This window comes from Hemicordylus capensis, chromosome 5, assembly GCF_027244095.1.
Source record: "Hemicordylus capensis ecotype Gifberg chromosome 5, rHemCap1.1.pri, whole genome shotgun sequence".
Taxonomy (NCBI): domain Eukaryota; kingdom Metazoa; phylum Chordata; class Lepidosauria; order Squamata; family Cordylidae; genus Hemicordylus; species Hemicordylus capensis.
The window spans coordinates 226,108,684-226,126,280 of NC_069661.1; the positions used below are offsets into that span (position 1 = coordinate 226,108,684).

The window sequence follows — 17,597 nt, forward strand, 5'->3', positions numbered from 1 at the left end:
GGCAGCGACACCTCCCATCAATCCCGAGTGCAGCTCCCTGAATATGTGGCACTGTGTGAAGGTGACCATTTCCACCATACAGTGCTGAACGTTGCCCGCTGGTGGCGCTTTTTCAAGGGAAACGGGGCCCTGTCAAGCTCCAGTGCTATCTTGGAAGGTGCATATAGAGCACCCATGGGAGGAGAGCTGGTCTTGTGGTAGCAAGCATGAATTGTCCCCTTTGCTAAACAGGATCCACCCTGGTTTGCAATGCATTTGAATAGGAGGCTACATGTGAGCACTAAGATATTTCCCTTAAGGGATGGGGCCACTCTGGGAAGAGTATCTGTATGCAGAAGGCTCCAAGTTCCCTCCCTGACAACTCCAAGACAGGGCTGAGATAGACTTCTGCCCGTAACCTTGGAGAAGCCGTTGCCAGTCTGGGTAGGCAATACTGAGCTAGATGGACCAATGGTATAAGGCAGCTTCCTATGTTCCACTGAGAAGTGTTACTCACAGAGTTCTATGAGGAAAGTGCTGGGAAGGATTATGCTTCCCAGCACTATGTGTGCATGCCTTCCAGGATGGTGCTGGGACTTGAACAGGCTTAGTTTCCCTTAAAGGAGAACCACTGGCACTGGGAAAAGCACGGCACTGCATGGAGGCCAGCAAAGTGGGAAATGGCTCTCACATTTAAGTTCTTTTTGGGGGGTGGGGGGTGGGGTCGGGTGGCTAAAGGGGCCCTTGCTTTTAAAAATAGTTAAGATATGGTCTAGACTCATAAGAACAGCCCTGCTGGATCAGGCCCAAGGCCCATCTAGCCCAGTATCCTGTTCCACACAGTGGCCCACCAGATGCCTCTGAGAAGCCCATAGGCAAGAGATGGTGGGGGTATACTCTCTCTCCTGCTGTTGCATCTTTCTTCTGAGGCTGGAAAGGCCTATAGCCACCCTACTAGTAGCCTGACTGAGGAAGACCCTGGAGGGGTCCTGTAAAAATGTTGTAATGGTAGATGTATAATCATTGCTGGTGTGTCTTGGGCTAACCTCTGTGGACAAATTTCAGCTGTTATGGAAATACTGCAACTCTTTTTTTGCTGCTACTGTAACAATGTTTGTGTGTGTCAGCTGGATGATTGTACAGCAGCTCTAGTAGTAGGTGCACTATATAAGAGCTTGTGATGTGAAATGTCCCAGCATGCTCTGCAAGGACTCCTGAGGTACACCTCTTGGCTCATGTAGTGCAGCCAGATTGGCAAAAGTGTTGGGGATGGACCTGCACATCTACATAGTCGAGAAAAACTTCTGATTTTAAGACCCAGTTCTAAAAGCACTCTGAAGTCCCTTTGAATTCAGGTGAAGTTGATGGCTATCTGCAGCCTGATTCTATGCGTATTTACTCAGAAGTGAGTCCTCACTGCACTAGATCTTATGTCTGGGTGGATGGACCACGATTAAGAATAAAAATGCTAATATTATAATGCCCTTATACAAATCTATGGTGCAGCCACATTGGAGTACTGCGTACAGCTTTGGTCACTGGAACATAGGAAGCTGTCATATACTGAGTCAGACATTGCTCCATCTAGCTCAGTATTGTCTACACAGACTGGCAGCAGTTTCCCCAAGTTTGCAGGAAGGAATCTCTCTCAGCCCTATCTTGGAGATGCCAGGGAGGGAACTTGGAACCTAGATGCTCTTCTCAGAGCAGCTCCATCCCCTAGGGGGAATATCTTACTGTGTTCACACATCAGGTCTCCCATTCATATGCAACCAAGGCAGACCTTGCTTAGCTAAGGGGACAAGTCATGTTTGCTACCACAAGACCAGCTCTCCTCCTGTATCTTAAGAAGGATATTGTGGAACTGGAAAAGGTCCAGAAGAGGGCAACCAAGATGATCAGGAGCCTGGAGCACCTTCCTTATGAGGCTAGGCTACAGCATCTGGGGCTGTTTACCTTGGAAAAGAGGCGTCTAAGGGGTGACATGATTGAGGTGAGTAAAATTATTCATGGTGTGTAGACAGACATTTTTCTCCCTCTCTCAGAACACTAGAACCAGGGGTCCCCCCATTAAACTGATCAGGAAATTTAGGACCGACAAGAGGAAGTACTTTTTTTCACAGTGTATAATTAATCTGTGGAATTCTTTGCCATGGGATGTGGTGATGGCCACCAGCTTGGATGGATTTAAAAGGGGCTTAGACAAATTCATGGAGGACAGGTCTATCAATGGCTACTAGTCTGGTGGCTGTGGGCCACCTCCAGCCTCAACTCAATATCAGTTGCAGGGGAGCAACAGCAAGAGAGAGAGTATGCCCCATCACCTCTTGCCTGTGGGTTTTTCAGAGGCATCTGGTGGGCCACTGTGTGAAACAGGATGCTGGACTAGATAGGCCTTGGGCCTTATCCAGCAGGGCTCTTCCTATGTTCTTATGACTGTGGGACTAGAGTTTTCTGCAACAATTTTTGTTGTGCTGTATGGAGCAGCCCTCATGGTGTGTGGCCTTTGGCAAGCTATCGCTTGGCTTCAGTGCCCTGAAGACACCTGGAACAAGAGTGGCCCTCCTTACAGAGCTGCTGTGAGGGTCAACACCATCATAAAAAATGTAAAAGGACTTTTCAGATGAAAACTGCTTAATGATTGCAAATAACATCACACTGAGGACTGCAGTAATGTGGTTAATCAGGGGAAACTGGAAGCATGTTTTTCATGCTCCAAACCAGAATTCTAGGAAAGTGTACAAGGTAGTTGCCTGTTTTACTCAGAAGTATTCAAGGAGTTTATTGTTAGGCAGGGTTGCAGTAGCATTGCCAATCAATTTTCCTGTAATTATATTAAAATATATAAGCTACGTTTTGAACCCGCCTGGCCTGCAGTGTAGCATGAACCCCATTTAAAGTACAATAAAACAATAATAAGCCTCATTAACAATTAGGGGCACAACATTGGCTTTGGAATGCACTCCCTGTTGAAATAAGAGCCTCTTCATCTTTGGCAACTTTCAAAAAGGCACTGAAGACACACTGAGGGCCAACTTCTGACACCTGAGACCACCTCTGTGGTGGCAGAGCAACTTTCTTGGGTCCCACACATCCACAGAGGCGCTCTTACCCCTGGACTTTGGGGTCAAAGTCCAAGGCCTCCACAGCCCCTGCCCCCCCCAATCCTTTTTAGTCTGTCCCTGGTGGTGTGGTTGCCCTGCGGAATAGGATGATGCTTAATTTGCAGTGGAAAGGGGCCCTCCAAAAGCCTTTAAGTCCAGGTTCCAAAATTACCTCATGCACCTCTGCACACCCAGGTAGGAGGGAACCAATGCAGAGCAGTTTGCTGAGGGATCCCTTTTTCAGGCTGGTCCTGAAAAAATTTCTGGTCAGGAGGAAAAAAATTAGCCAGCAAAACGGTCTTCCTCACTTTCTGGCTAGACAGTGAGAAGCCTCCCTGAACAGCACCTTCCAGTGCAAAGTAGCCTGCAAGCTTAGCTTATGCATATTTACTCAGAAGTAAGCGCCTCTGTATAGTCCATAGGGTACGTCCAAGAAAATGCGCACAGGTGTGCCTCACCCAACTCGCAGTCTGCCAATGCACCCCAAGCAGTGTGTTGACAGGTCAAAACTGTGGCACACAATCTGAGAGACGCACGCTAAATGGGGCTCGGGAGAGAAGAGGGGAAAGGGGCAAACGCAGGTACCGACTCAGGCAGCGTATCCTTGAGTGTGCCCTTTTGCGCGGGGGAGGAGAAGGGGCGGGGCTTCTGTGCAGACACGCTCTCGGTCCTGCCCCTTGAGCCCCTCCCAGACACAGCAGGAGGGAGTGGCTTGAGGAAGTGACTTCAGCCGGCGGCTCTTGCAACCGTGCAGCAGAAGAACGAAGGGTGCCAAAGGGGCTGGCAGCGCGTTCATTCCTGGGCGCCGTCGCTGCTGAAAGGAAAACCTGGGAGGCCAGCAGAGACTACTGCGCCGGTCATGGCAGCTGCGGTCGCTGCCTCTGTGAGGGTCCTGTTGGGGACAGCGGCGAAGGCGGGTGCAGCGCGGGCTGCTGCGGCTCCTGCATCGGCTTCTTCCTCCGCCGGGCTCTGCTGCTGCTGCAGCAGCAGCAACGGTGGCAGCTTAAAGGCAAATCCCTTTTGCACGGCGGCCCCGCAGCAGCAGCAGCCCTCCGCCGCCGCTCCGCCCCCCGATCTGAAGAACTACTTGTGGAAGCGCTACAACGAGGCCAAAAAAGTGACTAAAGGTGAGCCCGCGGGGCTGGGGGTGCGCTTCTCTCCGGGGAGCTCTGAGCCAGGGCGCGCGCGCGCCCTGCCGCTCGCCCTCGTGGCAGCGCGACGCACGTGCCGGCTGCTGGCCAAGGTCGCCTGTGGCTCATTTTGGCTCCCAGGCGCAGCTGGTGGGAGGCGCGCGAGAGAAGCACCCGCTGCCCTTAAGAGATGACCCCTTCGAGGTACCTGGGCTTATCTCTCCTAAAACTTCTTTCTAGACGCTTCCTCCCGGGGTGAGACTAGAGGTGCCGGGAGCCGAGAAGGTGTATTGGAGGCAGCGTTGAGGTTCCGAGGCGCCCTGGGTTCCAGTTCCTGCGTGCCCCTTCTCTGGGTACCTATTTTTGTAGCCTAATCCCTCTGCAGAGTGTGAGGACAAAGTGGGCTATTCTTCTGCAGGCTGCTTGAGCAGCCTGGTGAACGTGCAATACAAGTGTGGGGAAACGAACAGTAAGACATGCTAGTGTCAAACAACTTGCTGCATGCGGGCTCCCAGTTTGGGGGTGAGCCTGTGTTGTGCTTGGAATTCTGACGTTTGTGGTGTGCTAAAAGCAGAAACTGTATTGGGAGCAAATTTGCTACCCCTCGCCCCCTCCGCTCCCAGTTGTCACACACCATGGTTGTCTGAATAGGTTCTAAGGACAAGAAGAGACTTCCTGATGTCTTGCTCTTCCACTTAGCACCCCACCCTTTATTTCCTTGCTCTTGCTGGATCTAATTGTTCCAAAGCTGTGTGTGATTTAGGATAGGCAAATAATAGAGGGAAGGTGAAAGGGTTAAAAAAAACACCTCTCTTTCCCCTTTGCCACTGCTCTGATAAAATTGGAGCTTCTGATGATTGCTTTAAAGTGTAAAAAATGAAACCTATTGGGAGATGCTTAACTTGTTTTTATTTCTTTATATGCACTAGTGTAGCATAGTGGCTAATAGAGTGAGCTACAAATAAAAATTTCACTAGTTCTAATCTTGCATCTATCCTGAATTCATTAGGTGGCTTTAGGCAACTCACTCCTCAACCCCCATCTGCAATATGGAGATATTAGTCCACCTTACAAGATTGTTGAAGGGATAACAAGATAATACATGTGAAGTGTTCTGAACACCCAAGTGCGCTATACAAATGCTAAATATTGTTTGCTGCTGTGCGTCAAAGTTGTGCAGAAATCAGAGCATACATGTTTTTTTAATTTTAAATAAGGATTTTATCACAGATCTTATGTGCAGCATCTATTTTGGCCCCTAAGGTATCTGAGGTTGTCTTGCTGCTTGGCCATTGGGTGTGGTTGTAGGCAAATCCAGGAGAAAAGAGGGACTTGGTTTTTGTTAAAAATTGGTGGAGGTCATGTGTATGCCAGTGTCATGCTGGGGGAGAGCGCCTGGCGTCATGCAATGATGGGGAGGGGATTAAGGAAGTGGTGGAGGAGCAAGTATGAACCTGCTCTTTCCATGTAAAAAGTGATGTGCAATCCCTCGGTGTTAAAGGGAAGTGCTGTGATTTGATGTCCGAATCATGTTTCATGTGCACATCCCTAGTTAAACATAAACTTAAATTGGGAGCAACTTGAGTGAGAAGTAATGGGGAGTGGAAAACAGATGAGAAAGGGATGACTTGTGGCAATTCTGATTTTCTTAGAAATGGATAAAGTTGCAAAAAAAGAGTAGTGTGTTTGTGTGGTGTATGCTGTAAAGAGCAAAATGTTCTTGACAGCAACCTAGAAACAAGACTCCCAAGGAGGTGGGATTCCTTGCAGCTTCTGTTGAGTGTAGACTTGGTGGCAAACTTGGGTTTCCTGATATGTTATGTCTGTAGTAACCCTGAAAGGCAACATCTAAAATAAGAGTGATCAGTAATGAACTTATTAAGAGAAAATTGATAACTTCCTGTCTGAATATGTAGTAACAATTCAACTTGTTGAGCAAAATGTTGACAAGGTGGTTTGGTGTGTTTGTGTAGTTGAAATAAGAGTCGCCTCTAGACTTTGAATGTTTTCCATGACGAAGAGCATCTGTTTGAAACACAATGGGATTCTTCAATAAATATTTTTCTGCTACCAGTAGCTGTTCATCTATAGGCATTCTCTGTGACATCTTTTTGTTCTCATTTGTCTCTGTGTAGGACTGTCCTGTGCTTCTGGTTTGGTACATGTTTTCAAAACTAAAAGTCTGGAAAGAATAAACCCCCAAACAGCAGTTCCCAACCTTAGGTCCTCTGATATTGTTGGGACTACAGCTCCCATCATCCCCTCCTGCAATGACCTTTGATCACTGTGGTTGAGGGTGATGAGTGTTCTAGTCCAACAACTGGGGACCCAAGGCTGGGAACCCCTGCCCTAAAATAAGGTACCCTGCAATGCTTTGCAAGTCCTTTCTGCTTGTTGATTGTACTATTCATTGTGAACCCAACACTGTTGCCCTCTGCATTGAGGTCTGATGAGGTCAACATGCATTGAGGTCCTTGAAACTTATGGGTTACTGGGTTGAATCAGCACATGGAAAAAAACACACAAATACATTCCTATATAGAAAAGGTGGGGAAATTCTATCTTGTTTCAAAGACTTGTAAAAACATCCTTGATAGAAACAAGAAAATGGCAAAGCAATACCAAGAACCCATAAGTTACAACATGGTGTACTGTCTCGCCCACCCTCCCCCGGCTGTTGAATGCTTACATGTCTTGGATGAAGAGTGTCATAGACACTGGGTAGAACAGACAAATACTGTTGAGGCTAATCCTCTGAATCAGGAAATCTAAGTGCACTTGGAAGGAAATGACAAGAAACAGGTTATTTGGGCTGAAGCCTTTTTAATATCCTAGCCAACAGAGTTGTTGTCTTTGGCCTGTCATGAGTGAGTCCTCCTAATGAAACATGGGAAGTCAGTAGATGCTGCTGGACAGAGTGCTACAACTCTACAGAGGTAGATGAGTGCTTGCGTGGTGCTTTGAGAGTAGGCTTGGCTAAAAACAAAAGAACCCCAAACCTGATTAAGTAAAGTGCAGATAAGCCTATATTTTACTAGAAAAGTGAAATGAGGAGAGCTGGTCTTACAGCAACCATGAATTGTCCCCTTTGCTAAGTAATGTCTGCCTTGGCTTGCATTTGGTTGGGTGATGGGGCCATGGCTCAGTGAAAGAGCATCTGCATGCTTGCATGCATGTAGAAGGTCCCAGGTTCGCTTCCTGGCATCTCCAGGTAGCTCTGGGAGAGACTCCTGTCTGAATCCTTGCAGAGTACTGAGCTAGACAGACCAATGATCTGACTCTGAAGAAGGCAGCTTCTTCAGAGCATTAGGGATGTGCATGGAACTGGTTTGGAGGTCCTCTATGGGCCTCCGAACCGGTTCTAAGAACTGGCGGTTCCACCGGTTTGAACGCTGCAAGGGTGGAGCTTTAAGAGTGGGTGAGGGTGCATGTACCCCTCCCGCTGCTTTCCCTCCACTGGCGTCCTTCAGTAAGCCAGCTGATTGGTGTGGCAGCGTACCTCCCTGCAGTCCCGGCCAACGGAGGTGGCAACGTTACTGCAGGGAGGTACGCTGCCAGCCCGATCACCTGGCTTACTGAAGGACGCCAATGGGGGGGAAGCGGCGGGAGGGGTAAGTGCACCCCCCGCTCTTAAAGCGGCACACCTACTGCTTTCGAACCGCCCCTCCGCGCTTCCATGAACATCCCTAATGAGCATGAGTTCTAATCATTTGCATGTGTATTTACTTCTCTCTCCTCTAAACAACTGCCAAATAGATACCATAGCCCATTCTTGGGCAGGGGGCTGTAGCTCTAGTAGAGCAACTATTTTCCATGAAGAAAATCCCAAACAACAGTTGGCACCCACATGGGGTTAGAAAAGACTCTGGATGCTTGGAACTCTGGAGAGCCACTGCCAGTTGGTATTAATAACAGGGAGCTGGATTGACCAGTGATCTGACTGGGGGGGGCAACTTCCTGTCTTCTCTCTGGCCAATTCACACATCAACACCTGATTATTTGAATGTGTGACTCCTTTGAAATGCCTTCTGTGTGAGATGAAAACTCTCTAGGGTGGTTGATCTGTGGTGACTCATGAGTGTGCAATCATGGTTGTCTCTTTGTATTATGGTCTCTTAATGGAACCACCAATCACCACCAATTCTGTCCCTGTTTGCTGCAACCCCTCCCTGATTCCCTAACTTGCCTGTAGGCTTTGTTTTAGATATCGCCTTTAAATCCCCAGAAGATTTAGAAGAATCTGCTAGAAAAGTGTTAAGGATGAAAACTCCTGTATACAGACTGAAAAGGGAGATTAACATGGGCAGAATGATTTGACATGTCTGGTTGCCTATGAGACTAAAAAATGAAATTAGGTTCTTGGGACGTGACTCAGCCCTCTTTTAAATAAAACTGCTTCTGTTATTGAAACCCAGTGAAAAAAGAATATTTGAAGCAAGCTGAGGTGGAGGGGGATCACCTTGAAAAGAGCAGAGAAATGTTGGGATCTGAGGCCTCTTCTGGGCATGTGGAAACTGGTTATTGATGGGGCTTTCTACTTAAATGAGACCTGTACTGGTCAAACAATAAGCTGTTCATACTACCCCCAAGGAAAGTGAACCTTTGGAACAAGTTAAGGTTGGGGAGGAGAGCTGGTCTTGTGGTAGCAAGCATGAATTGCCCCCTTTGCTAAGCATGGTCTGCCTTAGTTTGCATTTGGATGGGTGGCTACATGTGAGTACTGTAAGATATTCCCCTTGGAGGATGGAGTCCCAGCTCAGTGGTAGAAATCTGCTTTGCATGCAGAAGATCCCAGGTTCACTCCTTGGCATCTCCAGGTAGGGCTGAGGATTACTCCTGCCTGAGACCTTGAATTGCTGTGGCCAGTCAGTGTGGAGAATATTGAACTAGATGGACCAATGATCTGACTTCGTATAAAGTGACTTCCTATGTAATAAATCTGATAATGCTGAGAATCTGATGGATAACTTTGATTATCGGCTGTACGCAGACCAAATCAAAATTACCCATTTGACGCTTGGCGTTATTGGATTTCTTAATATGTTCCAAGACTTTAAGAATCCCCACTGTTTGGTCAGACATACTAATCAATTTGTTCCATAATCCTGTTTTCCGTAGTGGGCTTCTTGGAGAAGCCCAGAAATGGGAGATGTAGGCAAATACATCGATGGTGGACAGTGGTGCTCTGTGGATAGACCAGGAGGCCTCAATTCTGTTATTATGGACGGACCACTATCTGGTGAAGATTGAAATGAGGGTGGACCCACAACACCTCTGCAGGGTTGGGGGACCAGTTAGGATGGTCCTCGCCCGGAGGCTTATGGATCCTTATGGATTCATGATGGCTCTGGGGGAGTTTCCTGCTGAGAGAGTGGACAAACCTGTTGATGCCTGGTCTCCCTCTGGTATGAGGAGATGGGTTGGAAGATTGACATGGTTGCGCCTAGTCATCCTCTCCTGAACCACTGAGCCCAAGCAACTCCCTGGTATACTGGTGAATTGCGGACAATGAAGCAGGCTGGTAGATGGCTTGAGCGTCGTTGGTAGAAAACTCAGAATGAATGTGACCAAACACAGGCTAGAGCCCATATTAGGGCCTAGTCTATGGTGGTGATGGCAGCGAAGAAATCCTACTTTTCCACCACCATCGCATCAGCTCATTGTTGTCCAGCGGAGCTTTTTAAAGTGGTTCAGGGCCTCTTAGGTGAGGACCCCAAAGACCATCAAATGGAACCCTCGGCAGCCCACTGTGACCAATTTGCTTTACATCTTGCAGATAAAATTGCTCATATCCATTCTGACTTGGATGCTAAGACTTTTGCAGAACTGGAACTGGATTTTGCCAATGCACCATCTGGTCTTGTTATATTGGATGATTTTCAGACTGTGTTGCCTGAGAAGGTGGACAGGCTGCTTGGAAGGTTGAGGCCTACCATGGGCATCCTCGACCCTTGCCCTTCATAGTTGGTGAAGGCTTCTAGGGAGGGACTGGGTCCATGGTTGGTGGGGGCGGTGTATGCCTCTCTAGAGCAGGAGGTGGTCCCCTGCTTGCCTGAGGGAGGCAGTCATTAGGCTCCTCCCTAAAAAGCCCTCATTGGACTCAGATGACTTTGATAACTTTCAGCAAGTTTCAAACCTTCCCTTCTTGGGCAAGGTGTTAGAGAGCGTTGTGGCGTCTCAGCTCCAGGCAGTCCTGGATGAATCTGATTACTTAGATCCTTTCTAGTCTGGCTTCCAACCTGCATATGGTACTGAAACTGCCTTGGCCGCCCTGGTGGATGACCTACACCAGGAGATAGACAGAGGGAGTGTGGCTCTGTTGATTCTTGTGGACCTCTCAGCGGCTTTCGATATGATTGACCATGGTATCCTTCTGGGACATCTCTCCGGGTTGGGACTTAGGGGCACAGTTATATGGTGGCTCTGCTCCTACCTGGAAGGTTGTACTAAGAAGGTGGTGCTGGGGAATGCCTGCTCCACCCCTTGGCCTTTCGCCTATGGGGTGCCACAGGGATCTATTCTGTCCCCCATGCTGTTTAACATTTACATGAAACTCCTGGGAGAGGTCATCCGTGGGTGTGGGCTGCAGTGCCATCAGTATGCTGATGACACCCAGCTCTACCTATCTTTTAAGTCAGCAGACACCAGGGAGGCAGTGGATGCTCTGAACCAGGGTTTGAAGGCCGTTCTGGACTGGATGGGGGCAAACAAGCTGAAACTTAATCCAGATAAGATAGAAGTGTTCTGAGTTGGTAGAACTGATCATCTGAGTAATGAGGTAAATCTGTTCTTGGACAGGGTCATACTCCCTCTGAAAGACACAGTCCACAGTTTGTGGGTGCTTCTGGACCCAATGTTGTCCTTGGAGGCACAGGTGGTGGCGGTGTGCAGGAGCGCCTTTTACCAACTACGCTGGTACATCATCTGTGACCCTGCTTGGAGAAGTAGGACCTGACCTAAGTCACTCATGCATTGGTAACATTCAGGGGCCTAGAGCACCTTTCTTATGAGGCAAGGCTACAACACCTGGGACTATTTAGTTTAGAAGAAAGACAACTGTGGGGAGACATGATAGAAGTCTATATAAAATCATGCATGGTGTGGAGAAAGTGGATAGAGAGAAATTCGTCTCCCTCTCACATAACACTGAAACCAGGGGTCATCCCATGAAATTGATTGCCAGGAAATCTAGGACCAGCAAACGGAAGTACTTTTTCACACAACACATAATCCACTTGTGGAATTCTCTGCCACAAGAAGTAGTGACAGCCGACAACCGGAATGGCTTTAAGAGGGGTTTGGATAACTTCATGGAGGAGAGGTCTATCATCGGCTACTAGTTGGAGGGCTATAGACTACCTCCAGCCTCAAAGGCAGGATGCCTCTGAGTTGCAGGGGAGTTGCAGGGGAGTAACAGCAGGAGAGAGGGCATGCCCTCAACTCCTGCCTGTGGCTTCCAGCGGCATCCGGTGGGCCCCTATGTGAAACAGGATGCTGGACTAGATGGGCCTTGGGCCTGATCCAGCGGGGCTGTTCTTATGTTTCCCTGTAGTTAGTCAACCTTCTTCATGCTCAATGGAGTCTGTAGACTTGCTGGTAAAAGATGATCCAGGGAATGCTGCCTGGATTGAAAGTTAAGATTAAGGGAAGCCAGGTTTGCTTAAGATAAGATGTATAGCAAGGTGTTACTTCCAGCAGTCTTGGTTATCTTGGAACAGAGCTGCAGAACTTCTCAGCCCTCCGGCTGTTATTGGATGTGTAGTCCCATCATCCTTGACCATTTGTCACTGTCTCTGGAGATGATTGGAGTTGTAGTCCAGCAACATCTGGAGGGTTGAACTCGAAGTCATGCAGCCCTGACTTAGAAGTTATTTGGGTTCATTTCATTGTTGGGGTATAGAAACCATTTCCCACTTTCCCTCAATCCAGTTTTGAACACAATATCCTAGGAATAATCTCTAGTAATTCTTGTTTTCATGAGTGGTATAAATTTATGCTCTGTATCCACCTTGGTGACTACTTGGCAGCATGTGCTTTCTTCAGGAATATAGTAATGGGGATTGAGGTCAGATTCTTTTTCTCTGGAAAAAGCACTCTACATCTATGGACTAGGGAGCAGAGCTGGTCTTCTGGTAGCAAGCATGACTTGTCCCCTTAGCTAATCAGGGTCTGCCCTGGTTGCATATGAATGGGAGACTACATGTAGGCACTGTAAGATATTCCCCTCAAGGGATGGAGCCACTCTGGGAAGAGCATCTAGGTTCCAAGTTCCCTCCCTGGCATCTCCAAGACAGGACTGAGAGTCCTGCCTGCAACCTTGGAGAAGCCGTTGCCAGTCTGTGTAGACAATACTGAGCTAGATGGACCAATGGTCTGACTCAGTATACGGCAGCTTCCTATGTTCCTATGACCTGGATGAAAGCTACTGATCCAGAAGGTACAACGTTGTTCAGGAAGGCTAGTACTGTGCCTCCCTAAATAAGCAACTGTGGATGCTTCTGTGGAGTTAGCAGGGCCAAGCTTAACACCAGAATGCTTCCCCACTTCTTAACATCTGACAAATGGCTTGACCACATGACCTGGAAAACTACACCCATCTGTCCTTCCAAATATTCATTATAGGCTATAAGTGCATTTGACAAAGTTCTGTTTTTGACCTACTTATGAGATCATCCAGTTTTTGGGGTGTGTCTGTGTGTGTGTCTGTCTGTGTGTGTGTCTCTCCCTCTATCAACTTTGCAATGCCTGGATCTATTTGAACCAAATTTGTCACAGCTGTAGGGACACTTCAATGGCATAGTTGGTGATGTCATGCACCCCAATTTTGGATGGCGGATGCTTGAATGTTTGAGGCAGAAGTGGGCTAACTTGTGAAGATGGTAATTATCAATTAAAGTGAAAGGAAAGTAGGCAGATTAGTTCTTACCAGAACTTCTTATTTTAGTCTTGAAAGGAGTACAGTATTGTCCATTAACCTGCTTTATCCAAAATATGGAAGTTTGCTTTTTTGTTTGTTTGTAAAGAAAGGGAGATGTGCAGAATAGTTTGTTTTTAAATTCCTAGATAAAGGCCTGTGAAATAAGTAGTCTGCATGGTTGCCCCCTTTCCCTTTTTTAAGAGTCTTGTCTTCATGCTTGAGTAGTCATCCGGGGAGAACTTGGCTTCTAAAGATGTATTTACATAAAATAAAATTGTTACACATTGGGTTTCTGTGACATGTAGTCACTAAAAGAAATGGGTGGGGAAGATAAGCTTGGGGAAACCAGATATTATAGGTTAATGTTTGGAAACCCCAACTTGCTGTACTGGACCTTTTAGAGAAAGGTGTTTGGGTCATTACTGTAGTTGAATAACAGCAAATCCTTGCACAATAAAGCAATCACTTGGAAGAACCAAGTGGAAGGCATGAATATTTTGCAGAGCACCTGACCTGACCTGAGGAATCTATGAAATTGAGTGACACAGGATGTTGTGATGAGAGGACAGTATGGAGGATCTACTGATAACTCTTGACCAGCATGCAACCTTCATCTTCAAATATTCACTTTAAAATTACACACATTCGTTTATCCAGAAATTCTGGTTTTTTAATGAATCTTTGTATCTTCATTCACATTTATACACATTCATATCTTAGCACTATAATTCTATCTGTAAAGCACTTGCTTTATAACTCTTTTTTTAAAATAAAGATTAATCTTTCTTTAAGGATAAGCCCAAGTGTTAGATATATAGTTTTTTCCAACTTTCCTTCCAAGGTCACAACCACTTTCAAATTGTTGCAAGCTTGTCTTGGGTTGTCTTCCTTTATTTTGCATATCTTTGAAACTGATTATTTCATCTTCAGGTAAAACTTCTGTTTTTATCTGTCTCATCTATTATGCACCACAGTATACTTTAAAACAGTGAATTAATGTGGAAGCCAGTTTCTCTAGGCAGCAGCCCTTTAATTTGTTTTCAGTTAATTGAGTCATTCCAATAACTGCCTTTGAATGGAGTAGAATAAAAACTTAATTATAACAGCATTAGAAGGAAGATGTCTTAATGCATTCAGGAGAAAGTACTTTTTGTGGCACTTATGTGAAACAATTGAAATTAAATGTACCTCCCTTCTGTATAAGCTTCTTGCATGGAGTGCGAGTGAGAGAGATGGAGAAAGTTGGGTTCTCAAAAGAAATCCTAACTTCTATTCTGCAACCTTGATAATATGCCACTGGAATTTCCTTCTTGTTGGTAAAATAGCCTGGGATGCTAGAGTAAGAAAACTGAATACAGTAACTTCCTCCTTGTATAACATGAAAACATTTGTGCAGCTGAAGGTCACTGTTCCTTATTCACCACAGTTTTGCATGCTTTAAATGTTAATTGTATAAAATAAAGTTTGATAGTGACTGTTACCTGCCATTTTATTTTGCCTAAATGACCTGTACAAAGCTTTTCTGTGGCCAGAGGGACAATCCCTGTACTCCCTCAAGGACTGTGCGAGTTCACCCTCTCTCCAAGTCCCTTTGACATCTTTCCTATAAAATCCGAGAAGGGGAGGGAACCTACTACAGCTGGATTAAGCAAGGAGCAGTTCTCCCCAGATCAATATAGTCTCTCTTGGGATTTAATTGATGAGTTTCATATCTAAAATCACCTACAACATTAAGCTGGTAATTCAGTTACAATATCTGGGGAGCAGAAAAGAACCCACCATATCGCTAACTTGGTGAGCATGAAGTTCAGAATACCTGTACTAAGAGACTTTGAAGCAAAACAGGTGAGCTAAGAGGAATGGAAATATGAGACCTGCAGAGCTCCCAAGTCAAGGAAGCTGCCTTTTGGGAAAGGATTAAGCTAGGGATTCTCAAACTGTGAGTTGAGACCCCCTGGGAAGGGTCACAAGCAACATTAAAGGGGACTTGAGAAAGCCCAGTGGGATGTGTTAGAAACATTGGAGAACAATATTTTAGCACTGGAGTATTACCAATATTACACTTTTATTAGCGTCAAGGGCAAAAATGGAATGGAACAGTGCAGCAGCTCAGGCTAATTTACTTATAGGAGAGCTGGTCTTGTAGTAGCAAGCATGACTTGTCCCCTTAGCTAAGCAGGGTCCACCCTGGTTGCATATGAATGGGAGACTAGAAGTGTGAGCACTGTAAGATATTCCCCTCCGGATGGAGCCACTCTGAGAAGAGCAGAAGGTTTCAAGTTCCCTCCCTGGCTTCTCCAAGATAGGGCTGAGAGAGATCCCTGCCTGCAACCTTGGAGAAGCCACTGCCAGTTTGTGAAGACAATACTGAGCTCGACAGACCAATGGTCTGACTCAGTATATGGCAGCTTCCTTTGTTCCTATGTACTTTTATTAGTGGAATGGACTGCAGATAATGAAGAATATTGTAGCACTGACATATGACCAAACTTGCTCTTTTATGGCTGGAGAGTGTGGCTTCCAAGCATGCTTGAGATCCATAGGAATGCCTGGGTTTATTAAGATGTTGACTTAAATGCCTCTCCTAGCAGCTCACTGTCATTCATAAAGTGGCTTTCAGAAGTGACACACCAAACACCAGCACCCTGTTCCTCATTCTGTCGGCAGTTGGTCCAAAGAGACAGAATGCCTCTATGGTTAACCTTTTTCTGATATTTTATATTTTCCCCTTATTAATTGATTTTCTTGCCACTTTTATGGCATTTCAGCATAATTTATATGAAGTTGAATGTTGGGGATCTTTACCACATGAGCAGTCTAAGCAGGACTGTGTGCATATATTGTCCAGCTGCATTATTCAGCTGCGCTTTAGCGGTGGTTGCCGCTTTAAGATTAGTTAAGTATGTTAAGCTCTCTGTTACAGCTTTGTGCTCCATCTGTAGCTAGCAGCATACATCTTGTTCTTCCTTTGCCTAAGAGAGGCTGATGCATCACTTTCCTGGGCTAAGTTGTGGCTGTTTCAAAACACGGCGACTCTGGTGTGCATGTTTTTGCAGATTGTGAAGTGTTACTCAGTTCTAGGTTTGCACTGTTTAAAATATGTTCTTCTGTATGCCTAATTAGGTAAGGATTTTCAAAGCAATAATTCTCAGAGCCTAGGCGAGGATATTGTTGACCTAGATTGTTGCAGATCTCTTTAAAGAAACAATTTGGAGGAAAGGGGCTGTTCCAGTGGAGGACAGAGGAGCCTTCTCTTTAATTCAGCCTAGTGACAGTTAATTACACTGTCTTTAGCCTGCTTATGTGGAGACTGGATTTCCCATTCCATTGTCTCAAAACCATACGCATTTCTTTTCTAAACATAAAACCCAAACACTTTTTTTTAATATGAAAAAAAAATTTCCCCCCCATATAAGCTAGCTGTTTAAATGGTAACTTTTTTGTCACCCTTCTGTGTTTTATGACTGGCTCTTATACTGTCACTTGCCCTCCTATAAGAACAGCCCTGCTGGATCAGGCCAAGGCCTATCCAGTCCAGCATCCTGTTTCACACAGTGGCCCACCAGATGCGTCTAGGGAGCCTCTGAGCAGGAGGTGAGGGCATACCTTCTCACCTGCTGTTGCTTAGCTGGTATTCAGAAGTATCCTGCCAGGTTAGTATGGAGGCTACGCAGAAAACAGTGAAAGGGCAGATGCTTCCTCCCTTTTGTTCAAGATTAATTGAACACATGTATTGATTATATCTATTTGTTGTAGCTGTGTGTACCATCTCCAAACCTGGTACTGACTCAGCTGAGACTTGTTTATCTCTTAACAACTTGAGAGCATTTTGTGCTCTGCTCCTTGCCAGTACATCCTATTTTAGACTGTACGTGATGTATGGAAACTTTTCTTCTTGTAAAATTTGCAATTCTTCTCTTCTTTCACCCCCCCCCCCGTCTATTTTGCAGACTTAGTCCCTTCAATCATGAGTAACTTGCTGAATCCAGATGCGATCTTCTCAAACAATGAAATGAGTCTCTCGGATATCGAAATCTATGGGTTTGATTATGACTACACGTTGGTCTTTTATTCCAAGCATTTGCACACGCTGATCTTTAATGCAGCCCGGGATCTTCTGATCAATGAACATCGGGTAAGGTGTCTGTCCTGTTTTACATAGGCAGGAATCTCTTTATGGTGCTTAGAACCAGTTCCCATAAAGTTTCTCTATGGAACAATGTCCCTGAGGGAAAAGTATGTGAAAAGGTTCTCATGGCAGTATCCATAATTTCAAGGAAAGTCTATGAGCAGAGATGGACATGTGGCCTTGAAATGTCGTCCTCTTTTTTTTTTTTTTAAATGAGTATTGTATTCTTCCTTGCTATAACTGATTTAAAGTAGTGACTCTGTTATATTTAGCAGCGGGAGAGCAACTGTCTGTATCCAACTGCAGCACAGTATCTCTCCAGTGACTGTGGCTGGTGT

At 45.9% G+C, this 17,597-nt stretch overlaps 1 protein-coding gene across 7 annotated transcripts in view; it reads left to right on the forward strand.

Annotated features, from left to right (window-relative positions):
- Positions 1-17,597, forward strand: part of NT5DC3 (5'-nucleotidase domain containing 3) — a 72,599-nt gene that overhangs the window by 14,713 nt on the left and 40,289 nt on the right. For 4 of the 7 annotated variants that reach the window (XM_053258344.1, XM_053258345.1, XM_053258347.1 and 1 more), the window contains exons 1-2: positions 3,802-4,210; positions 17,081-17,265. In XM_053258344.1, the coding sequence (XP_053114319.1) occupies positions 3,943-4,210; positions 17,081-17,265 (453 nt within the window). In that variant the 5' untranslated portion in view covers positions 3,802-3,942. Of the gene's footprint in view, positions 1-3,801; positions 4,211-4,309; positions 4,418-4,497; positions 4,567-17,080; positions 17,266-17,597 lie in introns of those variants that run through there. The other 3 variants (XM_053258349.1, XM_053258351.1, XM_053258350.1) reach the window with 3 other exon arrangements.